A 26,772-nucleotide genomic window follows, 5' to 3' on the forward strand; every position below is an offset into this window, starting at 1 on the left:
ATCCCAGGACCCTGGGATCATGACCTGAGCCGAAGGCAGAGGCTTTAACCCACTGAGCCACCCAGGTGCCCCAAGAAATAGACTTTTATATACATACAATGGCATATTATTCAGCCATAAAAAAGAACAAAATCTTGCCATTGGCAACAACATGGATGGAGCCAGAGAGTATCATGCTAAGGGAAATAAGTCAGTCAGAGAAAGACAGAGATACCTCATGATTTCACTCGTATGTGGAATTTAAGAAACATAAAAATAAAATAAAGGGAAAAAAAGAAAGACAAAACAAGAAATAGCCTTTCTTAAAAAAAGATTTTATTTACTTATTTGACACAGAGAGAGAGCGATCACAAGTAGGCAGAGAGGCAGGCAGAGAGAGAGGGGGAAGCAGGCTCCCCGCTGAGCAGAGAGCCCGATACGGGACTCAATCCCAGGACCCTGGGATCATGACCTGAGCCGAAGGCAGAGGCTTTAACCCACTGAGCCACCCAGGCGCCCCTATCAAGGACATTCTTAATGTTGGCTTTTTTTCCTTCTCCAAATGGCAAGCATGAGGTGGTGAAGAATGCTACTACTAATAAATACAGTTGGTGCTCTGCCTTGATTTGCCCTAATGCACCAGCAGATTTACCCACCATTGTTTTCACACCATCAGTGCAAATGTCAACACAGTGGAAAAGACAAATGTCTTTGATCATTATGAAAATAGTTTGGTGCACGTGGATTCCTGAAAGGAGTCACTGAGGGATCTTTAGACCACACTTTAAGAACTGCTGGTGCATGTAAATATTCTCAGCTGAGCAATAGTCTGTACTATGATTGTTTCTTTTCTTTCTTTTTATTTTTCTGGAGGCTGATATTTGCTTTGTCATTTCTTTAGTTTTATTCTTTTGCTAATTCTTCCACATGTACACATGGTTCTCAGTTTTTACAAAGTCAGCTACATCAAATACCCCCACCTTTGGAGATTATCCTTCCAGGAGTTAGTGATTCTCTTATGTTGGCTTATTACACAGGTATCACTGTGGAACTTTTCTTTACCTTTCTTCCTGGGTTTGAGTTCCTGTTTGTTTGTTTGTTTGTTTTAATTTTTTTAAAATTTATTTATTTAGGGACGCCTGGGTAGCTCAGTCGGTTAAATATCTGCCTTTGGCTCATGTCATGATCCCAGGATCCTGGGATGAGTCCTGCCTTGGGCTCCTTGCTCAGCAGGGAGCCTGCTTCTCCCTCTGCCTGCTGCTCCCCCAGCCTGGCATTCCCCTCTGTTTGTATTCTTGTTCTCTCTCTCTCTTTCTTTTTCTCTGGCAAATAAATAAAATCCTTAAAAATATATATTTATTTATTTTTTAAAAAGATTTATTTATTTGAGGGGAAGGGGCAGAAGGAGAGGGAGAGAGAGAATCCCAAGCAGACTCCGCACTGAGCATGGAGCCTGCCATGGGGCTGGATCCTGCAACCCTGAGATCATGAACCGAGCCCAAACCAAGAGTCAGCTGCTTAACCAGCTAAGCCATCCAGGAACCCCTGAGTCCTGTGTCTTAGATTTCTTATTTTCTTCGGGTTTATGCCCTCTTGGTGGAACATATCTTCCAGGACTTTTTGTCAGTTGAAGAGGTTGTACAGGAGTGGAGCATCAAGGTGAGGACAGTTGTTAAAGTGCCCTCTATGCCTGGTACTACTTTGGTACTATTTTGGTACTACTATGCCAGTAGTAATCCTGGAGCTTCTGAATAGTGGTATTTTCCATTTTCCCTGTGATTTCCTGTACCTCTGTGTTAGGGTGTATTTTCTGGATCTGAGGTCTTCATCTCTCTATGAGTATGTGATAATTTTGATGGAGGGCTTATTCAAATAGTTACCTGAAGAAATGTACGTGACACATTTTTTTGAGCCTTCATATGTTTGAAATTGTCTCTAACTCTCAAAATTAGAATTTTGAAGGGTATAGAATTCTAGATTGAGAATAATTTCCTTTCAGAATTTTGCAAGCATTGCTCCATTTTCACCTTTTCTTTTTTTTATTATACAATTCATCATACACATAGAAAAGTGCATAAAGCATATTAATGGCTTAATGAATAATTATAAAACAATCCTTTGTGTAATCTCCATGCAGGTCAAAAAGTAGAATAGAGAGCACTCCAGTAGCTGCCATATTTCTCTCTCCAATCACAACTCAGCCTTTCCCTTAACTTTTAGTTAATCATTTCCTTTTCTTTGTAGTTTTCCCATTTATATATGTATCACTAAATGATACAGTTTACTTTTGCCTGTTACTGATTTTATGTCAGTGGAATCATTCTGTATAAATTCTTCAGTTTCTGGCTTCTTTTGCTTAACATTATATTTGTAAGATACTGTATTGTTAGTAATGATCTGTATTGTTGAAGGTAGCTATGGTTTAATTTTCATAAGGGTTTGGGGCATCTTGGATGGCTCAGATGGTTGGGCGTCTACCTTTGGCTCAGGTCATGATCTCCAGGTTTTGGGATCGAGCCCCACATCAGGCTTCCAGTTCAGTGGGGAGTCTGGTTCTTCTTCTCCCCCTGTTCCTGCTCTCTCTATTTCACTGTCTCTCTCTCTCAAATGAATAAATAAAATATTTTAAAATTTTCTTTCATAAAAGCTTATGGTATTCTATTATATGAATATACCTCAATTTATCACTTCTCTTTTTTTAATGTATTATTTTTATTAAATTTTTTAATTTTTTTTATAAACATATAATGTATTTTTATCCTCAGGGGTACAGGTCTGTGAATCGCCAGGTTTACACACTTCACAGCACTCACCATAGCACATACCCTCCCCAATGTCCATAACCCCACCCCCTCTCTCCCGACCCCCCACCCCCCAGCAACCCTCAGTTTGTTTTGTGAGATTAAGAGTCACTTATAGTTTGTCTCCCTCCCGATCCCATCTTGTTTCATTTATTCTTTTCCTACCCCCCAAACCGCCCACGTTGCATCTCCACTTCCTCATATTAGGGAGATCATATGATAGTTGTCTTTCTCCGATTGACTTATTTTGCTAAGCATAATACCCTCTAGTTCCATCCACGTCATCTCAAATGGCAAGATTTCATTTCTTTTGATGGCTGCATATTATTCCATTGTATATATATATATACACCAATCTTCTTTATCCATTCATCTGTTGATGGACATCTAGGTTCTTTCCATAGTTTGGCTATTGTATCACTTCTCTTTTGATGAACATTTTGATTAATTCCAGTTTGGGCTATTAGAAATAATGAACAACCTTGTACATTTAGCCCAGCTATTATGTGGACAATTTCTTTTTTTTTTCTTTTTAAGATTTTATTTCTTTATTTGAGAGGTGGAGAGTGCATGCACAGGTGTGTGAGGTGGGTGGGGGATGGGGCTCAAAGAGGAAGGGGAGAAGGATAAGCAGATTCTGTGCTGAGTGTGTGCAGAGCTGAACCATGGGTTTGATCTTTCAACCCTGAGATCCTGACCAGAGCCGAAATTAAGAGTCAGCTGCGTAATGGCCTGAGCCACCCAGGCACCCCATATGTGGACAATTTTTGGGTTATATATGTAGGAGTGAAATTGCTGGTTCAGAGAGGATGAGTTTTTTCAATTTTACCAGATTCTCTTCTTGCTTCCAGTGTTGCTTTTGAGAAGCCATTATGATTCTTGATGGTTTGGATGTGGAAGCTTTTGTAGGTTATTTTCTTTGTCCTTAGTGTTCTGCAATTTCACAGTGGTGTATCAAATTAGTTTTCATCTGTGATAGTGGGCACTCAGTGGGCTCTTTCAATATGGAAATGGATGTTATTCAGTTCTGAATTATTTTCTTGAGGCTTTCCCTCTTCTATTTTCCTGTTCTCTTTCTGGAACTTTCTTTTGAGAGGACTAGTCCTCTAATTTTTGAATTTCACTTCTGTTTTTCATCTCTCACTATTTTGTTTCACTTTCTGAGTTTTTCTCATCTTTATATTCTAGCCCTTCTCTTGAGTTTTCATTTCTTAGTACCCTGTTCTTATTTCATGGGTGCCCGGTAAATATTTTGTAGTGTTTTGTTTTCTTTGCATAGTTTTTTCCCTCTAAGGTGCTTTTTTCTGATTTTTGGTCTCTTTTCCTCAACTATCTGGTAATCCCTGGTTATCTGTCCTTAATTAAGAATGGGAAACTGAAAAGCTAATTGAAAGCTCTAAGAGTGAGGGTAGGATTTATGACTTGGAGTTTCACTGTAAGGTGATCTGGTAGAGCATTTGTTGAAGGAACCCTGGATATTAGTATATTTAGGAATTTTCCTTTTTCACTGGCCAGGTTCTTCTGCCTAAAGGGTAAAGACCTGGCTCCAAGTTGAAACCTTCAGGAAAGGATTTGGCATTCTAGATGCCATTAAGAGCATTCACGATTCATGGGAACAGGTCAAAATGTCAACATTAATAGGAGTTTGGAAGAAGTTGATTCCAGCCCTCATGGATGCTTTTGAGGGGCTCAAGACCAGTGGGGGAAGTAACTTCAGATGTGGTAGAAATAGCAAGAGAACTGGAATTAGAAGTGGAGCGAGCCTGAAGATGTGGTTGAATTGCTGCAATCTCATGATAAAACTTTAACAGATGAGAATTTGCTACTTATGAATGAGCAAAGAAAGTGGTTTCTTGAGATAGAATCTATTTCTGTGATAATGTTGTGAAGACTGTTGAAATAACAAAAAAAAAAAATAACAAAGGATTCGGAGTATCACATAAACTGATCTAATAAAAGCAGCATCAAGGGGGTGTCTGGCTGGCTCAGTTGGAAGAGTGTGTGACTCTTGATCACTCAGTTGTGGGTTCGAGCCCCATACTGGGTATAGAGAGTACTAAAAAAAATAAATTTAAAAAAAGGCAGCAAGGTATGAGGAGATTGACTCCAGTTTGTCTCTTCTTTTTAAGTAAGCTCTATGCCCAGTGTGGGAGCTTGAACTCATGGACCTGAGATCAAGAGTTGCATGCCCTACCAACTGAGCCAGCCAGGTGCCCCAGATTGACTCCCAGTTTTTGAAAGAAGTTCTGCTGTGGGTTAAAATGCTATCAAAGGGGCACCTGGGTGGCTCAGTGGGTTAAGCCTCTGCCTTCGGCTCAGGTCATGATCTCGGGGTCCTGGGATCGAAGCCCACATCGGGCTCTCTGCTCAGTGGGGAGCCTGCTTCCCTCTCTCTCTCTCTGCCTGCCTCTCTGCCTACTTGTGATCTCTCTCTCTCTGTCAAATAAATAAATAAAATCTTTTAAAAATGCTATCAAAGCATCACATGCTACAGAGAAATTCTTTGTGAAAGGAAGAGTCATTTGATGTGCCAGGCTTCACTGTTGTCGTATTTTAAGAAAGTGCCACAGCCACACCAGCCTTTAGCCACCACCCCAATCAGTCAGCAGGCGTCAACGTTGACACAAGACCCTCCAGCAACAAAAATATTACAACTCCCTGAAAATCCAAGTGATGGTTAGCACTTTTTAGCAATGAAGTATTTTTAAATTAAGGTATGTACTTTTTTTAGACATAATGCTGTTGCACACTTAATAGACCAGCATGCAAGGGAGGTACACACAAAGTGATTTCCAAAGGCCAGAGGAGCCATAAGACTGGAGAAAAGGGCCAAGTCAAGCTTGACAAAAAATGGTTTATTAAAGGGACTTGCAGACAGAGGTGTGTCTTGAGTAGCTACAAGTTATTCTCTGCAACCCTACCCCCCCATAAGACCTGCTTTTATAGCCCTAGAGGCTGAGGAGTAAAAGCTGGGAGACCACCTGGAAGAAATGTTTGAGAATCATAGTCCAGTCTCCAGAGCTGATCAAGGACATTACGCCCTAAGGATCTAGTGAAGGGTATGGTTAAACAGAAGGAATATGGTGGGGGCTACTGTGCTTAAGAAAGCTTCTCATCACAGAGCGGTCATCATGGCGGATTTGTCCAAGATGACGTTAGTTTGGTTCACACACTCCACCTCTCAAATCTGGCTCTCACAATCTCCCATGCCCACCTTTTCTGCAGTATTCCTTCAGCCATCAGAGAGTGTCACTTGGCAGTAGCTTCCTTTGCCAGACTGTGTTCAAGTTGAAGGCATAAGCCACAGCAGTAATGTAGATAGCAACAGGAGAAGAGACCTATGAAAAGGGGAGCAAACCACATATCTAGCATGAATCTCACTGTAAACCATCCACATATGTCTATGTTCATTGCAGGAAAGGGTCTCCTTTATCAGAACGTGAGAAGCAGCAGGCTGAGGATAAAAGAATAAATGTTTAGTAGGTACTTGTCTGGGGAGATTCTCTTCCTCTGTTTGAGATGTTGTTAGAGCCTTTGCCCTTTGTCAGGAGCACAGAGGTAGCCTGAGGTACATGAGTAGGTGGGACATACCAGGCATGTTGCCCTGGGGCCAAAGAGTCAGCTTGTACACGTAAAATTAAAAGTGGTAGAAACAACCATGAAAGGCAACTTAAAGCCTTTCAGTATAGGTGCTTGTCTGTGGAATATGTACGTGTTGACTGTTTTGGCCCCAACTCTAGCAGAAACAATGGGGACCACCTTAGCTCTCTCGAGCATTTCTTACTGTGGCAAGAAATGGTCACCACAGATGGTCTCAGTCGAATTTAACAAGTGTATGGTTTCTGGCAAGACTTGTCTATCCAGCAGCCATGGCATCTGTAAGAGAGCTCTGAGTTGAGCTTTAAGAATGCCATTCTTGGGGCGCCTGGGTGGCTCAGTTGGTTAAGCCTCTGCCTTCAGCTCAGGTCATGATCCCAGGGTCCTGGGATCGAGCCCCACATCGGGCTCTCTGCTCAGCAGGGAGCCTGCTCCCCCCCCCCCCTCTGCCTGCCCTTTTGCCTACTTTTGGTCCCCTTCTGTCAAATAAAAAAAAAAAATATTTTTTAAAAAAAAAAAAAAGAAAAGAATGCCATTCTTCTTTTCAGTTAGCCTGGTGGCCTGTGGACTATAGGGAAAATGAAACCACCAATGTACGTCCTCACATCATATCTAGTGAAATGTGTTTCCATATCACAGTCTATCCTTTGAGGATATCTGTACATGGCACTAAGTTGTTCTAGGGCATTGATGGTGGCATTTTGATTGGCCCTTCTACAGGGAAGGATTTAGATGAGCCCTGGCTATAGCCACACAAGTTGGGTGTTCTTTTTCCCTTGACTTATGGTTAAGTCTGTATAATCAATTTGGCAATCTAAAACCAGTTTGATCGCATGATGTATGTGTCTTGTGGTGTGTGGAACTTCCTAGGTCTCAAATGGGAGCAGATCAGTTACTGATACTGCTAGGAAGTCAGTATAGTAAAGGGGCATGCCAGCTCCCCTCATTATGTTTCAGTCCCCCTTATATTTTAATGCCCACTGCTTATAAAAGCATGCAGCCAGTTCTGAACTTTGCATGGAGGTAAGGGCCCTGCTTTTTGCTAAGGTGTCTGCCTCAGTATTCCCATTGTGTGAGACAGGCCTATGCACTGAGACATGGAAAACAGTATGGGAGGCAGCAGGGTCCTATATTCCATATATCCTTCCATAATTATCCCCATAATGGTTTCTGTAAAACTTCCCAGTCAGCCTGAGCCCAATGGGCCCTTATAGAAAGCCTAACTATCCACTCAGAGGGTCAGGGGTCAGGGTTCATGTATACCTACCATCTAGGCAGCTCTCAGTTCAGCCCATTGGCTGCTATTATTATCTGCAGTCTCAAACCAGACAGTATCAGTCTGGGGTGGGATTATTCCTGCAGTTTAGTGACTAGGATTCCTTCTAGGAGAGCCACCCATAGACCAAGCATTTTCAGGAATAGGATATGTGCCTTATACTTGTGAGGGGTTTCCATAGGAGGCTTTTGGGGGATGGCCATTAAAGGTTTCATATTCTTCTGGCTCCAAAATACCATGTAATTCAGCTTCCAGGGGACTGTTGGCAAGAACACTGTTGTAGGTAAGCACGCTATCTTTGCAACGTAGGGGCTTGTATTACGGCCAGTCTTGTGAATATACAGTCTAGCCACCCTGTTATAGGCAACCCAGTCTGGACGGTTACTGGAAGAGTGGCAGTTAGGGGCTCCACTTGTTGAAGGGCCTTATAGCCCCCTCTACTTGTTCAGTAGGAAAATATTGGATCTTTGTTCCCTTCCAGAGTTGTGATCAGAAGTTCAACAGGGTTAACTTTCTGTGCTGTTCCTGCCAAAATGCCCAGCTTATCCCATTTGGCATTGTTGGTCACATCTAGGGTCATGGGGATACTAGGTAAAGGCATTCCTGGGCCTGTGCTTGAGTAACTAGTAGCTTCATCAAAGCCAGCTTGATGTTCTGCCCGATGCCAGTCGGCTTCCTTTTTCACCAGATGGTAGAGAGGGTATAGGCATTGTGCTAAATTGGGCTAAAGGCCCTATAGTACCCCAGAGATCTAGTACCCCTTGCAATTGCTTAACTGTCTGAGGGATGGGAAACTGTTGGATCTTGTCAGTCACTGAGCCTTGTCAGTTAACCTGACCAGGTAACCTCCCAAAACTTGATTACTGGCCCAGGGCCTTATACTTTTCTGTCACTTGATGGCACATCCTTGCTTGTTCAGATGAGAGCAGAGACTGTTCAATAAGACAATGACAGAAGTCTTCAAAGGTTAGCATCACATCATTGACATAATGGTACCTTTTAACCATGAGTAGTGGTGGATATAAAGACAAGTCATGAGCAGGCCTACCATGACAGATAGTGGAGTTATGCAAATATCCTTGTGGCAATGCCTGGCATACTTGTTGTCAACCATCTCCTGTGACTCGGGATGCAAAGGATACTAAAGAAAGCATTGGGGGTGGGGCGGGGGAAGGCACCCGAAAGGCTCCAGTCGGTTCAGCTCTTGGTTTCAGCTCAGGTCATGATCTCAGGGTGATGGGATCCAGCCCTGCATCAGGCTCTGTGCTCAGCCATGAGTCTGCTCGAGATTCTCTTTCTCCCTCTCCCTTAGCTGCCCTCCCACATATGCTCATGTGCATGCGTATACCCTCTCAAATAAATTTTTTTAAGATTTTATTTATTTGATACAGAGAGAGCACACAGGCAGTGAGAGGGTCAGACAGAGGGAGAGGGACAAGCAGGTTCCCTGAGCAGAGAGCCTGATGCAGAGATCAATCCCACAACCCTGAGGTTGTGGAGGCAGACACTTAACTGACTGAGCCACCCAGGCAAAAAAAAAAAAAAGGTAAGCATTGGCTAAATCTGAAACCACATGGTAAGAGCCTACATACACCATGTACATTCTGTTCAGTGATTTGGGTAATATTAGTACAACCTTATTTAGTTCTCTGTAATCTACGGTCCTTCTCCAGGTGCCATCTGGTTTCTTCACAGGCTATATAGCGCTATTATAGGGAATTTGTGCCGGGCTGATTATTTGTACTCTTGCTAATTCCCATATAGTGGCAGGTATTTCCTCAAATCCTCCTAACAACCAGTATTGCTTTAATTTATAACCTGGGAAGAGGGTAATATGGGATCCCAACTTGCATTTCCCCTTAAGATAGTTTTAATTAGGGGCACCTGGGTGGCTCAGTCAGTTGAGCCACTGCCTTTGCTTTGGGTCATGATCCTTGAGTCCTGGGATCGAGTCCTGCATCGGGCTCCCATCTTCACGGGGAGTCTGCTTCTCTAACCTTCTCCCCTCTCATGCTCTCTCTCTCACTCTCTCTCTCTCAAATAAATAAAATCTTTTAAATAAAGGTCCTTTTAGTTACTATAAATCAAATGTGAAATTCTCCTACAGAGCTTTGTAGTAATTTTTTCCAGAAGAATATCTATGACTAATATATCCTTCAGTATTGGAGAAACGAAAACCTCATAAGGGTTTTTCCTTAAAGTTGGGCTTTTATTCTCAAGCACACTGTTGTGCATTTTTCCCTTATGCTCTTCTTTTCTTAAGATTTTATTTATTTATTATTTTTGAAAATTTTATTTATTTGCTTGTCAGAGCACACAAGCAGGCAGGAGGAGCGGCAGGCAGAGAGAGAGAAGCAGAGAGCCTGATGTGGGACTTGATCCCAGGACCCTGAGATTATGACCTGAGCTGAAGGCAGACACTTAACTGACTGAGTGACCCAGGCATCCCAAGATTTTATTTATTTGTCAGAGAGAGAGAGAGAAAGAGCGCATTAAGCAGGGGGAGCACCAGGCAGAGGGAGAAGCAGATTCCCGCTGAGCAAGGAGCCCAATTTGGGGCTCCATCCCAGGACCCTGGGATCGTAGACCCGAGCCAAAGGCAGATGCTTAACCGACTGAGCCACCCAGGCTTTTCCCTCCATAAGTGTTGGTGGCTGCCCAGGTCCCTGAATGCCATTCTGAATTGCCATGAATTAGGGTACATTCTGCTCTGGTATCCACTAAGGACATGGTCTTTTGCTTATTTTATGGTGTCCAGTAAATTGTGAACTGTACTCGGGACCTCCTGTTGCCCCCTATTACTCTTACAGTGAAGCAACCTTGGTCCCATCCCTGGTCTCTCCAGCAAGGGGGTACCCAGCCCTGGTAAGAAATCGCTTGTGGCTTAGTTTTTTTCCCAGGGGTGGATAGAGGGCAGTGGCCTAAATTGCTGAGCAGAAGTAAACGCCTTCCTTGAAGCCACTAGAACAGCATTTGGTTGGCAATCTGTCTTTTCTCTGTTTATGCCCACTGCCAGCAGTTTATGCCACATTTGCTTTTGGGCTACCCTAATGACGCCTTTGTTTTAGAGTAACCTTATTTCTAACAGTTTTGATTACATATATTATTAAAATTCTTAACCCTCAGAAACCTTAATTTCTAGTAAAAACTAAGTAAGCAATTGTGAACTGTTATACCAGCATTCTTCACTTAGCAAAACTTTAAGGTTCCAAGACACCAGGAAGATTTGGGAAGCTAATTAAAAAGTTTGCCTAAAACTTTTTATCTGTTCAGTCTGTGTGTTACTAACATTTATGTCTAGATGACCTGTGAAAATTTCATGAGACATTAGACAAAATCAACCAACATTCTAAGTCATTTTTGCTGACAGATTGTAATAGATGAACATGAACTTAACTAGTAAATTTGATTATTGGAATCCTATTTGATGTTGATAACTCTGAAGACATACCTGTTTTAATTAAACCAACAAACTTAAAACTTTAAGAAAAATTATCTTAGATCACATGAATTTAAAAAACATTTGGGTTAATTTTTATTATATTTGAGAATTTAAATTATATAATGCTTAATTTTCTTTAAGCCAATTAAATAGATGTTTCTTTTAATACAAATTTTAGCAATACCATCCAGAGGTAGAAAATACTACATAACACATACATATGAACACACATAAATACAGATACAGAAACTTTATAGCTTCTGTTTTAAAATTACTGCCATGAAGTAGGTACAAAACTCACTCATAAATGTTGCATCTAAATTTGGTTTTTTGGTAAATGGAATAAGGTAAGGTAAGGTAACCTGTATAGATGGCTTAAGCTTTTTCCACTTACGTTTGGAAAAGACACTGAAGATTTATATGTCCTTTTAACAGATAGAAAACCAAATTCTAATTTTTCATCAACTTACTTTTGATATTAAAACTCATTTTAATATAAATTCATTTTAATCTTAGCCAGCTTGGCCACACATAAAATTCCTTTCCAAATATTCCTTTTCCACAGACCTTCTACAACTTTCTCATTCCGATTTTGTCCTGTTTTTTATTCCTCTTCAGATCACCAGATCCTCTTTAGGACAAAATTATTTTTTATTCCTCAACAAAAAAACATCTCCATTTTTCATACCTTCTCCTACTGAAAACACATCCTACTTTCCTGGCATACAAAGACGTTTCCCATAAGTTCCATGGTTTAGCATCCCAGACTGGCTTCAAATGATGGCTCTAATCCGAGGTTGCCACATTTTATGCCCTCCAGGGCACACAAAGCGACAGACACACTAAAGTCTCAATTTGTGCATCCTGGTTTTAGATAGTATCTACCAAATTAGGACCCAAGAGGGATGTAGATAGTCTCCTGTCCTTCTCCAGTTGTAATTCTTTCTCCAGCTCCTTTATTTCACTTCTGCCCCTAGCCAGGCATTGATGGCGTCCTGAAGGGCCCATAGGAGCAGCCAACCCACCATTGCTTGGTGGCCTTCCTTACCCTAGTGGATCATGCAACTTTGTAATAGCTCTAATCCATATGGCATTTTCAGAGTGTCCCCATACTCATGCAGAAATCCATAGCCATCAAGCAGACAGACTGTGCCTTCCCACATTGCTGTGGTCAGCCACTCCAGGGTTTCCCCCCAAAGAAGCTTCATTCCTTTGCCCACTCTTCAGTCTCTGGGCTCCTCCTGGCTGGTTCACCAACTGTTCTGTGAAAGGGAAGTAATAGGCAAAATGATATTCAAAGGCCAGAGGAGCCATAAGACTGAAGAAAAAGGCCAACAAGTCCAACCTGACAAAAAATGGTGTAAAGGGGCTTCTGGACAGAAGTCCCTCTTGGGCAGCTGCAAGCAAGTGTATCTCTGCAACTCCACCTCCTATAAGACCTGCTTTTACCGCCCAAAGGCTGAGGAGTACAGGCTGGGAGACCACCTGGGAAGGAACGTTTGAGAAACATGGTCCAATCTCCAGAGCAAATCAAGGACAATATGCGCCAAGGGTGTGCTTAAGGGTGTGGCAAAACAGAATGGGGCAGGGAAGACTGTGCTCTGGAAGGCTTCAGATCACAGAGTGGTCATGGCAGATTTGTCTAAGATGGCATTAGTCTGGTTCACAGAGTAGTGTAAACTAACTTTTATATGCACTGGGAAACCAAAAAATTCAAGACATTTTATTGTGATGCTCATTTTATTGCAGAGGTCTGGAACAGAACCAGCAAATTTCTGGGATATACCTGTATGTTTTATTGGCATATGATGTTATTCACATGATTTTATTTCTGGATATAGCTCATATTTAAATGGGAAGATAGTTCCTAGGGCTCTAGATACCTATCTTATAAGCCTCTTCACTGTTCCTTAAAATTCAGAGTGTTAATCTCCCCTTAATTCCCTTATCAACAAATGATTATTGGATACTTGCTGTGTGCACAGAATGGTTTGTTTCTCTCAAAGATGTGGGACTAGTTGAAGAGACAAAACTCATACAAATGCCACAAACAAAAATGCATTTTAAAAGGATCACTCAGGCCAGAAGGGAACAGAAACTAGGACGTCAGTTATGAGATGAGTTCCTTCATTCATTCAGCAAACATTTACTAAGGCCTTTCTAGGTATGGTATGTAAGTCAATTTGCTAGTCCTCAGAGCTGTAAAGACAGATAAGCCAGTGTTGGCTCTCAGCGTTGACAGTCCCGTTTTTGAGGGGACAGATGAGGAAAGATTGAAGTGTAAGGTGGTATTACTGGTACAAGGGACAGGAGAGGATCTGTAGAGTTCACATTTCAGTGACGTTTGGAAAGGAGGTCTTTTCCCAGGTGTTTACTGAGCTATTGCAGTTGTTCAGGTGAATATAACAAGCCAACAGGATTGAAGGAGGCAACAGATAAAACAGGTGTTCCGGCAGCAGAGTGGCTGATTTTTGATAACTTTCATCCACTCTTCTTGGTCAGCGAGAACTCTGAAGACTGCCAGGGAGAGATGGTGATCAAGAGAAGAAAGCAAGGGGCGCCTGGGTGGCTCAGTGGGTTAAAGCCTCTGCCTTCAGCTCAGGTCATGATCCCAGAGTCCTGGGATCGAGCCCCACATCCGGCTCTCTGCTCAGCAGAAAGCCTGCTTCCCCCTCTCTCTCTGCCTGCTTCTCTGCCTACTTGTGATCCCTCTTTCTGTCAAATAAAATCTTTAAAAAAAAAAAAAAAAAAAAAGAAGAAAGCAAGGAGGAGGAACAAGTGCAGGGAGGAGAGAGAGGTTTTGTTAGTTTGAAGTCCTTACGTTACAGTGACATTCACATATAAATGCCCAGTAGGTACTTGAGAACAAGCCTGGTGCTCAGGCCCAGACATGACATACCAATTTTTGAGTCCCTTAAACAGACTCTGGAAATACTGGAAGTTGTATAGAATAAAGGCAGCAAAATTACCACAGGTCCTGTCCTTGGCTCTGATGGAGAAGAAAATGGAGGTACTTAGTTGTTGAAGCTGCTTTTAAAATCCGCCTTTAATTCTCCAATTTCGGTACTAAGTTCTTTGACTTCGTTAACAGTTATTTTTAAAAAATACCTACTACCAAATCTCATTGCCAAGTTTTTATTCCTACTTTTATTTCTAATCAGACGAGATATATTTTAATGCCACTTTGTTCACTTACTGTAACAACTACCTTTCACTTTAAAGAAATTTAGTAAATACAATTCTTACATGTAGTAAATAGGGAAACCTCTAGAAAGCAAACTTCTAAAGGAGAGGAAAATACTAATTGGTACTGAATTATCCAAAAAGAATAATATTTTTTCTTTATTGAGGTTTAATTGAGTTAACACTTTATTAATTTCAGGTGTACACCATAATGGTTCAATATGAGAATAATTTCTTTTTAATCCCAGGAATGGAAGATTGTGAAACAATGGAAGATGTATATATGGCTTCAGTGGAAACAGATCGGGGAGTAAAGGAACAGTTACATCTTTATGACACCAGAGGCTTACAGGAAGGTGTGGAGCTTCCAAAACATTATTTTTCATTTGCTGATGGCTTTGTTCTTGTGTACAGTGTGAATAACCTTGAATCCTTTCAAAGAGTAGAACTTCTGAAGAAAGAAATTGATAAGTTTAAAGACAAAAAGGAGGTAAGTGGGTTTGTTAAAAATGCTAACTATGAATTGTAATATTTAACTTGTAGCATGGACTTTTGGGCAGTAACAATATTTAAAAAGCATTAAATTGTATTCATGTACCTATAATCTTCATAATATTTTTTCTTAGCCCAGGAAATACAGGATTGAATGAATTCAGTCAGGACCGGCGTTTGACTTTCTGCTTTTGCTTGTTGCCATGTGCAAGTTGAATTTTAATGACACTATGTCTCAAATACTACATAGTTCACTTCATATTGTTTGGGATCACTGTTTCCTAGGACTCTCTTTGTCTTGTTGCCTGAACAGGATTGTTTTCAGCCTTAGCAGAAAATAATAAATATAAACATAAATACATATAAATAAATAAAATGATTGGATTATACTCATTTACTACTTAGAAATAAGCTCCTTACTGTGATCTGTAGCATTAAATGATCCAGCCCATACCTATCCTTTTCGTCTTGTTTTTATAATTTTGTTCCTCTGTCACTGCACTCTGGGGACACTGGTCTACTTCTTGTTTTTGTTTTGTTTTGTTTTTTGTTTTTTTAAAGATTTTATTTATTTATTTGACAGAGATCACAAGTAGAGAGGCAGGCAGAGAGAGAGGGGGAAGCAGGCTCCCCACTGAGCAGAGAGAACCTGATGTGGGGCTCAATCCCAGGACCCTGAGATCATGACCTGAGCCAAAGGCAGAGGCTTTAACCCACTGAGCCACCCAGGTGCCCCTACTTCTTGTTTTATTCAGTGTGATGACTTTGTTCCCCTCTTAAGTCTTTGTCAATTGCTGGTTCCCTTCTTGGAACTCTTAATGCAGCTCTTACCCCAGATCTTCACATGGCTGACTCCCTTTCATCTAGGGAACCACATAATGTATTGGTTAACAGCATTGGCTAAGATGTTCTTAACCTAGATTTTTATATTTTATTTATTATGTTAAACTATTTATTTTGAGATAATTGTAGATTCACATGCAATTTTAAAGAAATAATAGAGATCCCTTACCCAGTCTACCAGTGCTAACATTGTACAAAACTAGTGTAATGTTACCACCAAGATATTTATGTTTATAGTCAAGATACAGAAAACGGTTCCATCATTGCAAGGATCCCTCCAGTTACCTTTTTTTGCTATAACCACTTTCCTCCCATCCTGTTCCCTTAATCCCTGACTAATCTGTTTTCCATTTCTGTAACCTTGTCATTTCAGAAGTGTTAACATAATGGAATCGTATAGTGTGTAACCTTTTGGTATCAGCATTTTTCGGTCAGCATAATTCTCTGGAGGGTCATCCAAGTTATTATATGTATCAGTAGTTCATTCCTTTTTATTGCTGAGTGATATTCCATGGTATTTATGTACCAAAGTTTATTTAACCATTAACTTGTTGAAGGACATCTGAGTTGTTGGTATTTTATTATTCTGAATACTTATTTGCTTTGTGAATAGATTACAGTCACAAGGTTCAGTTTTTTGTTTTTTGTTTTTTTAAAGATTTTTTATTTATTTATTTGACAGACAAAGATCACAAGTAGGCAGAGAGACAGGCAGAGAGAGAGGAGGAAGCAGGCTCACCGCTGAGCAGAGAGCCCGACGCGGGGCTCAATCCCAGGACCCTGGGATCATGACCTGAGCCGAAGGCAGAGGCTTAACCCACTGAGCCACCCAGGTGCCCCAAGGTTCAGTTTTTAAAAGACATAGAGGCAGGTAGCGGGTGGATGCTCTCCTCCCACCCATTTCCCATTTTCCTCACCTAAACACATAAATGCTGTTATTTTCTAGGGTATCCTTCATATTCTCCTCCCTGCCCCCCAAAAGTTGAAAGAGTGATTTATTGACCACTCATATTTGGTACTTGAATCTTGGGTCTGCTTCTCAACTTTCTGCCTCAGTTTCCTTAATCAAAAAATGGGGATAATAGTACCTTTCTTATATGGTTGTTACGGAGATTTTGAGAAGCACATTCATTCAACAAATGCATATTGAGCAACTACTATATGCCTGGCATTGTTTAAGGTAAGATGCAGGGAATACAACAGACAACACACACATGTGTATCACAAAGAGTCAGATGCTATGTAGAAAAATTAAGAGTAGAGCAGGATGCAAGGGTACTATTTTTCTGTGGGGCCATCTGGGAAGGCCTCCCTGATAAGGTGACTTCTAGCAAAGATTTGAAAAAAGTGAGGGAGGGAGCCAGACCCACGTGGAGGCTCCGGGTTGGGGGACTAGCAGGCACAAGGGTCTGGGAAAGTTTGCTTTGTCGTGTTCAGGAATGATAGTGAGGCCAGACTGGGCTAGGAGGAGGATGGTAGGAGATGAGGGCCACACTTTGGATCAGAAGCCATTGGTTTTGAGCAAAGGAAAGACATAATAGCTTAGGTTGCATTTATTTATTTTCATGTTTGATTTTTAAAAATTGAATAGGTAATGTTTGCACATGGTTCAGAAATAAAAATGATATATAATAAGGACTATTGTGAGGTCTCATTCCCACCCCTATCCTCAATCACTGAGTTCCTTTATCTCAAGCATACTATTCATTTTTTTATTCATTTATCAATCGATTGACTGATTGTAAGCTCTGTGCCCAACATGGGACTTGAACTCATGACCCTGAGATCAAGAGTCGTATGCTACACCACCTGAGCCAGCCAGGTGCACCTCAAGCATGCTTTTTAAGTATTTTATCACTTTACTTGTTCTGGAGCATCCTTCCAAAATTTCTTTCTATAAATACAAGCAAATAGGAATATACATATAGTTTTCCCCAACTCCTACTTTCTTACACCAAAGGTAGGACAGTGTTCTGCACCTTATATTTTCCATGTATTGTATCTTGGGAGTCCTTTCCATAGCAGTATTCAGATTTCTTTTAAAAAAAACAAAAACTGGGCGCCTGGGTGGCTCAGTGGGTTAAGCCACTGCCTTCAGCTCAGGTCATGATCTCAGGGTCCTGGGATCGAGTCCCACATCGGGCTCTCTGCTCAGCAGGGAGCCTGCTTCCCTCTCTCTCTCTCTCCCTGCCTCTGTCTACTGTGATCTCTCTCTGTCAAATAAATAAAATCTTAAAAAAAAAAAAAAACTGATGCATATTCATTGTGTGGATGATGCATATTCATTGTGTGGATGTATCATACTTATTTTTTAAGATTTTATTTATTTATTTGACAGATCACAAGTAGGCAGAGAGGCAGGCAGAGAGAGAGGAAGGGAAGCAGGCTCCCCGCTGAGCAGAGAGCCCGATGCGGGGCTCGATCCCAGGACCCCAGGATCATGACCTGAGCTAAAGGCAGAGGCTTTAACCCACTGAGCCACCCAGGCGCCCCTGTATCATACTTATTTAACCAGTTCCAAACTGATGGGACACTTGGGCTATTTACAGTCATTTGCTATTATGAACTATGCTACAATGAATAATCTTACACATTTATTATTTTGTATGTTTTATAGTTGTAAGATCAGCCAAAATGGGGTTCTTTTTTTTTCAAAATGGAGTTCTTGAATTAAAGGATATATTCTCAAATTACTGACCATAACAAGGGTATGAAAGTACCTGTTCTCCAGTCTTGACAACGGTGTGTGTGTGTGTGGATTTTGTGCATCTTCGGGGTGAAAATGGTACTTTAGTAGTTTCAGTTTCCTTAATACGAATAAGGCTAAACATCTTTTGACTTGTTTTAAAATGTTCATTTTGGCTGCTGTGTTGACAACAGACAACATAGTTGGGGGACAAGGTGAGAAGCAAGTTTTGTGAAATGCTATTGCTCTGGAGCACTTAAAACAGTTACCAGTTGAGGAGAAACCACTTTAAAAAGCAGAGAGATCAGACTGCGTCATGGTGCAGATAGGTCGGGAAAGCTAAGGACAAGCACGTGGCCAGTCTTTAGAAACTTGGGATGTTTTTAAAATAATTAGAGTAAAACAGTGAGATGAAGTTTGATTGGACTGGATATAAGGATTGGACACAGCAAAGATAGTTCTTTGAAAGAGTTTTGAGTCAAAGGGTAAATATATTGTCCTTTAAAGGGAAACAGGAGCTAAAGAAGGATGTGTAAAAGAGAGGACTCTTTTAGACAAGAGCTAGTGTTTGCATACTCACGGAATGATTCAAAAGAGAGGAGGAAATTGATGGGGAGGGGAATAATTGCCAGAGTGACAGTCTTATCTGGGGTAGAAGATGGGTTCTAGAAGATGGTAGGTTGTTAGATGTGGTGGTGGATGCAGGGGGAAGTTCTAATTGCTTCTGTTTGCCTACTGAAATATGAAATAGTCCAGACATCAGCTGAGAGAGTAACGTGGGGGAAAGAAGAGATATTGGAGGTTGAAGAGGGCCAAGATAGGAGCTGTTACAGTATTTGCTGGGGAAACACCAGCTCACTTTAAGTCGGTCCAATTAAGAGTTAAATTTAAGGTTGGGGGAGGTGTTGACCAGGTGAATATAATGGGATAATGATGGCAAGGTAATAAATTAAAAGAATCTAAACTGGGCTGAGAACTGAGGACAAGAAGAGAGATTGAAGGACAGTGATAAAGGTGGGTGAGCCAGTGGGTTGTAGGTCCTTACGGTGTTGAGGATCGTTGTAGACAGGGTGTTAGGCATGGACTAGGAAGGCAGAGTGGGAGTGGGATTCCTGGAATTGGGACCACGGAAGGGAGCAATAATAATGGCAAGAGTAGGGTGTGTTCATGGGAGCAAATGGCCAAAGTCAGGAAGAGGTTAAGGCTATTTGGGAAGGGTCATCCATGTGGTTAGTGAAGTCACTAGGACTTACGATAAAAGTAGTGTAGGGGTGACCATGAGCCAGGTCTTTAATGAGTAGCAGCAGGATGGGGGTGGGAAATAGGCAGTAGGTGGTATAGACTAATAGCACCAGCTTTCAGTTTTAGGGTTCTTAGAGAAGGACATTATTGGAGATGGCATTGAGGGACAAGGTTACCCCTTCCATCCCACGCTCACTGTGGTGGTAAGTACTACAGAGCTGAGCCAGTTTCAGCTAAAAAGATGAAGGGAATATTCAAAGCAGATATGGGGACAGAAGGGGATTTTGTTGAGTCTGGGGGCAACATGGAACAGTTTCTGCAACTGGATAGGTCAGGGTGGGCAATGGGAGATCAGAATAGGAGATAACATGTAAAGCTGAAAACATGAGTGATGAAGAATGACAGGAGGGCCTGAAGGGATAGATCCTGTTGAGAAATGAAGGAATACGAGACTTGCCAAGAAAACGAGAGCTCTGGGCCTGCTGTTCCATCCTACCTGGGAGGCACGGTCTGGGAGCACAGAGAGCTGTCTACGGCAGGAACACAGCAGTGGCTTATATGGCCTAGTTCAAAGCTGTTCCTCAGAGGTGCCTTCTGTAACAACTCTTACTGCCCTTCTTCTACTTTCCATGATCTTGTTTTATTGTCTTCTTTATACAGTCAAGGGCCTGAAAATTGGATATTCTCTCTCCTCCAGACCTCCCCTCCTCCTGAGCTTTGACTGCCTTGTGACTGCTGTGTGCTGGTGGCCTGAAACTGCATGGTGTACAATAAGCATTCAGGCTTAAGGGAAGGGCTGACTGCCTTACATTTAGTGTAAAATACTGCTATTGGTCCCTAATTCGACACGTTTAACGCTTGCATCAGGCACTTATTTGTGATCAGGAATAATGTGAACGGAGTAACAGTTCCTGTTCTCATAGAACTTAGGTTCTAGGGGTAAACTCTCACAGCCCCAGTCCTTTTTTGTTTTTTTTGAAGTAGGTATTGCAGATTTCCCAAACAGCAGGTATAGCTACACTGAAATGTGGACACATTTCAGAAACTGTTGTCTGTTTCTTAGGTATTAATTTCCCCAAGTCTAGCTTCTATTCATACCTGACTTAAGTAACTTCACTTACTGATGACTTAAAATGTTTCCTAGTTAAGAAGCTGTAGAGCATCTGTATTTTTAACAAATATGCATTCAGGAAGAATGAGGTTAATGTCCTACTAAGTTGACTCAGGTCATATCTGAGAATCAATTTTGAAGCAGCAATTCTATTCAACAGGACAGTTTTCTTGATTTTTCTATTTTGCTTAGGAACAGATGTTGGCAAAGTGTAACTTTTTTCTTTTCCTTTTAGGTGGCAATTGTCGTATTAGGAAACAAAATTGACCTTTCTGAGCAGAGACAAGTGGATGCTGAGGTGGCACAGCAATGGGCAAGAAGTGAGAAAGTACGCCTGTGGGAGGTAACAGTTACAGATCGGAGAACACTGATTGAGCCATTCACTCTCTTAGCCAGCAAACTTACCCAGCCCCAGAGCAAATCAAGCTTTCCTTTGCCTGGGAGGAAAAACAAAGGGAACTCTAACTCGGAGAACTAAAAAATCAGTAATGCTACAACTGTTTGTTGAATAGTGATTGCCTTAGGTGTCCGTGAATATATTTAAAACAGGCCATTTGTATTTACTTTGGTCCTTAGGAAACCGTTAAGGAAGTAATTTAAGTAATTTAAGGTACTCTAGGTTATAATTAAATTATTTGGACTAAGTTTATTGCCTGATACGAAATAATATATTTGCATTGTCATTGTTTGAAACTTGTCCCTGAACTTAGCACCTTTGCTATTTAAAGTTCTGTTGCACTTGTCCAAACAGTAAAATAAAGTTTGGGTAGTATGCAGATATACCTGTGAGCAGTAGCTCCACAACCCCCAACTTGTTCCAGAAACCCATTTTTCTGTATAACTTTATGCAAACTTATTAGCTTAAATATAATTTTGTTTTTAAGAAGTTCACTAATCATCTAATGTCATTTTTAGATCACAACCAGTAAACAGTTTAGTTGTTAAACTAAATTTTATCTTATGGAGACACTGCTGAATAGAACAAAACCTATGATTTAACTTTGTTCAAATTAAATGTTTAGCATGACTTGAGGTAGTAGGTGGTATAAATATGTTCAAAGCGTTTGCTCTTTCTTTAGAAAACCGCTAAGCACTTAAGGGCACTAAAGCTTCCATTTTCCACAAGTATTACTATGCCTTTTGCAGTAGTTTTCTGGATACACAGTCATGTGGAATAAAACGTATCATAAAAATATTGGACTTAAGGTAGTCTTCAGGTTAGATACCGGAGTTTGTGCTGTGGTATTCTTTGAAGATTTTGGCAATATCCCAACTGGCAAAGCAGCCTTTTTTTTTTTTTTTTTTTTTTTTTAAGAAGTGGGGGCAGGGAGAAGAGGGAGAAGGAAAGAGAATCTTAAGCAGGTTTCGTGGCTCAATCTCACAACCCTGAGATCAAGACCTGAGGCCACAGTCAAGAGTCGGATGCTTAACCAACTGAGCCACCCAGGCTCCGTCAAATAGCTCCCTTAGCAATTTGATTTATATGTAAAATATGAAATAAGCTGTTCAGCAAAAAGATATGTTAAAAAAAACTAGTACACTGTAACTTTTTTTTTTTTTTAAGTAAACTCTACCAATGGGGCTCAAAGTCAGGACCCCAAGATTAAGAGTCTCATCCCGTATTTAAGTGGAATACTTTTAAGGCTAGGTACAGTGGATTTAGTTGGTTCATTTCTGTGAGAGTTGAAACCAAGAACTGCAAAATATAAAACTTGTAAATCAGCCAGTGTTGCTTCTGTTTAATTGGCTAAACCTCCTCATCACAATTGGGGGGGGGACCCAAAAAAACTATTCAGATAATGGTTAAGTCATTACCTGAGGTTGATCTCGGTTTCTTTCCTATTATTTTTAAAGAGATGAATAAATACTTTTACAGTGATTTTAAAAAGTTTCTCTGGAGTACACGCAAAGAAACAGAATTGCTGGATATATATATACACTTAGGTACTGCCAAATTGCCCTCTCAGATGTATTAATTTAGCCATGAGAATCCATCTCTGACCTTTTCTAAGACCCCTCAAAAACAGAGTAGCATACCAAACCTAACCTAGGTCCTTGCATATTATTCAATGTGTAGTACTTGTAGGTTGTGTAGTAGCAAAGCTTTACCAAGTTTAGAAGAATCTACAAACTACAAACACAGGCAAAATAAAGTTAAGGAATACAGCAGTGTTAGGTGGTTGTTTTAATATTGTTTATTAGCACAGTAACAAATGCAGACTTAAGTAGTCCACAACATATAACCAATCCACTGAGCAACTCCTATTTCACACCTTACAGTTAACAGCTTAAGGTATTTTACTACAGGTTTTCACAAGTCGTGATTCAAACCTCTTATCTTGTCACAATAAAGTAGATTGGCATATAAAATAAAATACATAACTACTCATTTCCTATATGGTGTCTTATAGCCACGTATCCATTTTATATATATGAGATGACCGTCTCTAAAAACTGTTAAATATCAATGTTCCCTCCCAAGAAAGGAAAACAAGTTCCAATTTTTTTTGAACAACAAAAAAGTGTAGTCTTGAAGGATTTTACATAAATGGCCATGTGTGTAACCTGTACAAAATTAAGCTATTTTAAATTTACAGACTATAAGCAACTGAACCCAATGTCTATTCTCTGTACTACATTTCAGCTAATATTGCAGAACTAATGACGGTTTTAAAAGTTGCTATTACCAATTCTACTGTAGCAAGATACCTTAAGTTACAACAAAATCTTAGGAAATAAGACTGAATAATATCTGTTATAGAAATACCCTACTCTTTACCAACTCCCACCCTCCCCCACCCCTTCAAAATCATAAGCAGCTCTCTCTGTGACAGACAAATAATGTAAGAATGTGAAAACCCAATTTATGTAGCGTATCTCTTGGTCCACTGTCTGGCCATTCTGTCATGTTCTGCTCTGTTGGTCATATACTGAGTGGCAATACTTCCCACCAAAGGGTCAGCTGGAAGAAAAGAATGTAGATTACTTTGGAGAAAGGAAAAGAATGTTTCAAATTTTAGCAAATAAATCAGTGACAACTTGGGAAGAAGTATGCAAAGTATTGTGAAAAACCAGTTTTGAAACACCATTCCATCATCTTGGGCACTATATGCAAGGGGAAAACGTCTCAGCAAAACAGAATGCTCAGGCTTTAGTACTAGTGTGGCTTTATCTCCTTAGTTCATTCTGTTTTTCTCCCAGCAAACACTACCCAATTAGAGGTGTTTTTGCTCTTATTAGGTAAGTTCAATAAAAACTGGAATGTTCAAGGCTGCAATGAACATGGAATCCAACTGTGTTCACCTGACTTTGTGGAGTACTGTAGTCCTCTGGGCTATTGCAATATAACACTACGTCTATGCTAGTTACTTAGAAAAAGCCAGGTTACCAGGTCAAAACCTGGACCTTAACAATTAAGTATAGTGTTGCTCTGAAACCTAAACAGAATCTGTAATAATAAAAAGAATAAGCTTTCTCTCCCACCCCCTGCAATCAGTCTGATAATCACTAACTATTAAGCAAAGAATTAATCACTTTCGAAATTGAACAACAGCTTTAGGACAAGTACTCAGTGAACCAGAAGGCACAGGAGAGGTTAGGCAATGACTCAACATTTAGTTAGAAGTATGTGATTTAAGAGAACTGTATGAAAAATGTAAAAACCCTAAGGCAAATTTATGTCAGTCTTAGTTTTAAAACTTCTTGTTCTAGAGCACAGAAGTTGCTGCCTTTTTCAACTAGTAGATTGAACTTCTCTTGATTAAAACTCTTTGAAAAAAAAGATTAGCTTTTGTTTTCTTTTTTTAAAGATTTATTTATTCATTTGAGAGAGAGAGCATGAGCAGGAGGGGCAGAAGGAGAGAGAATCCTAAAAGAGACCCCACACTGAGCACAGGGCCAAACATGGCCTGATCCCACAGCCTGAACTAAAAACCAAGAGTCAGATGCCCAACTGACTACACCATCCAGGTGCCCCTACATTTTGTTCTTTTGAAGGTCCTCGTACTTTATCAAAACAAGTATTTTTCAGGTGAGAAAGAAGAAAAAAAAATATTAACCTTACCAGGGTTACAGTCTGTAAGAAGGGAGCAGATAGAAAGGAGAACTTTAGAAATGGTTAGTGCTGGACTCCAATTATCTTTTAATATGTCCAAGCAAATAACTCCTTGACTGTTAATATTACAGTGATAGATTCTTGTCCGAAATGTAACCTAAAAAAATAAGACAGTATTAAAATTTAAACAGCAAACAATGAAATTTTTACTACATTGCTTTTTCAGTTGAGTGGCTGTAATTTAAAATTTTTAAATTTAAAATTTTAAAAGATGAATACAGAGTTTAAAGCTGGTAAGATAGGTTAAATGACTTTAATCTGAGATTAGAATGTTCATTGATACACTCTGTCATTTCAAAAGTAATATCCATCAACAAAAAGCAGATAACTTCAGTTATTCTAACAGTTTCAAAGTTTTAAATATTTTCCTAACTTTTCAAGTTTGAAAGAGCTAATTGCTGACCTCTTGTGTTAGCTGGTGGTACTACATGGCCTTAAAATAAACTTCATAATGAATTCAAACAGATACAACATAGTGGGTACATAAACAAAAGCAAAATGCTTAGGTATAAAGGCTATAAAAAAAAAAAAAAGATGAGATTTGTTTCTGCTTTTTCTGATTTTTACATTAGATCCCGCAGATATCCCGTCTACCTAGGTCACAGAATCACTGTAATGGAGTCTCCACAAATGAGGAGCCAGAAATGGGTAAGGATCATATTAGTAGACAAATTAACACAAGCCATATGAGCCTGGGTTACTTTATTTTGGTTTCCTAACTTTTTTTGGTGAGACACACAGAATCATTCCAAAGTAAAAATTTCCAGTTAGTATAAATAAGAATCATAGATTGAATGTCATAGGAGATACTATCCTAGATTAGAAAACTGAAGCCTGGAGGTTAAGAATTTGAACAAGACCAAAACATGACAAGAAGCAGAATCCAAGTCTTCGGTAGGAGATTCTGACTTTCTCATTATTTTAGTGCATAGATATTTTGAAACCATTTTTAACTGTTCAGTAACTTTTTCTAAGTGGAAAATACAGGATTGATTCTGGGTTGTTGTGTCACTAAAAATAGCAGAATTTTAAGCACCATCAAAACAAAGCACATACTATTAGAACTATGGTCTCTGCAAGAGGCAAAGCCCCGCTCCCCGGTGCAGTGTTTTGTGTCCATCCAAATGTAGAGATTCGTTGATGTAACAGAAATCTACCTTTTGTGATTAAAACTCATTTTTAAAACCTTCAATAGTCTCTCATAGCAATATGTAAATTTAACTATAAATTGGGACATTCTTACCTTTGGAGGCTTGAAGGGGTACTCTGGTGTAAAAGTGATATCAAGGAAGAATACACCACCCTCATACACGGATCCTGGAGGTCCCAGAATGGTTGATCTCCATTCATAGATGTTATCACCTTTGGGACCAGCACTGTGAAGTAATACATCAAAAGGTAAGCAGGTGGTGGCACTATCCAAGTTTTTATAGGGTATTCAAAAAAGGAAAAAAGATAACCTCTTCTCTTCCTTTTTATTTAATGTGGGGATCCTCTCCATAAAATAGAAGTGTCTTTCAGACACAATCTGATTCTGAACTGCAACAAACCCATCAGCCTTAGGTCAAGTCAACTGAATGATAAAGAATGTTTAAACTATTCTAAGCCTATTTAAGCTGTGAATAAGCAAGAAATTCTTCAATTCTCAAACCTCTCCTGGATACATCATAAGAAAACGTAAGCAATATTCAGTGGTTTCTACTCACAGCTATTTGTTTCTGATGACCATTTCAAGCATAAAGTTTTATTTTTGACCCACTGACTGGGGTTCTTGTTCCTTGCTCTTCTACTCCCATAATCTTATCCTAAAAGGAGTCCAATGGATTTTAGTACTTTTTACATTATAAACCATGTCGGGTGGGAGGAGCACAAGGATGACAGAGTATCCAATGACAAGTTATTCAATTTGCCTTTCAATGTATAAAATTCTATAATCAGGTTCTCTAAATATTAGAGTGGGTATGTTTCTTTATCCCTTTCCCTATTAAATCACTGTTTATATTTAG

The 26,772-nt window shown here is 40.1% G+C and overlaps 2 protein-coding genes across 9 annotated transcripts in view; one reads left to right on the forward strand and one right to left on the reverse strand.

Moving 5' to 3' along the window:
• The window catches only part of LOC111155125 (NFKB inhibitor interacting Ras like 1), a 38,753-nt gene that overhangs the window by 8,858 nt on the left and 3,123 nt on the right, over positions 1–26,772 (forward strand). For 2 of the 5 annotated variants that reach the window (XM_022515188.1, XM_022515193.1), the window contains 3 exons: positions 14,527–14,768; positions 20,888–20,995; positions 25,339–26,046. In XM_022515188.1, the coding sequence (XP_022370896.1) occupies positions 14,527–14,768; positions 20,888–20,995; positions 25,339–25,485 (497 nt within the window). In that variant the 3' untranslated portion in view covers positions 25,486–26,046. Of the gene's footprint in view, positions 1–14,526; positions 14,769–20,887; positions 21,932–25,338; positions 26,047–26,772 lie in introns of those variants that run through there. The other 3 variants (XM_022515191.1, XM_022515190.1, XM_022515189.1) reach the window with 3 other exon arrangements.
• LOC111155126 (ubiquitin-conjugating enzyme E2 E1) overlaps positions 22,825–26,772 on the reverse strand; it is an 80,883-nt gene continuing 76,935 nt past the window's right edge. For all 4 annotated transcript variants that reach the window (XM_022515194.1, XM_022515195.1, XM_022515197.1 and 1 more), the window contains 3 exons: positions 26,010–26,142; positions 24,716–24,863; positions 22,825–23,614 (listed from right to left, as the gene is read on the reverse strand). In XM_022515194.1, the coding sequence (XP_022370902.1) occupies positions 23,517–23,614; positions 24,716–24,863; positions 26,010–26,142 (379 nt within the window). In that variant the 3' untranslated portion in view covers positions 22,825–23,516. The remainder of the gene's footprint in view (positions 23,615–24,715; positions 24,864–26,009; positions 26,143–26,772) is intronic.

The sequence above is a fragment of the Enhydra lutris genome, unplaced genomic scaffold, assembly GCF_002288905.1.
Source record: "Enhydra lutris kenyoni isolate GAN:26980312 unplaced genomic scaffold, ASM228890v2 scaffoldscaffold39, whole genome shotgun sequence".
Classification (NCBI taxonomy): Eukaryota; Metazoa; Chordata; class Mammalia; order Carnivora; family Mustelidae; genus Enhydra; species Enhydra lutris.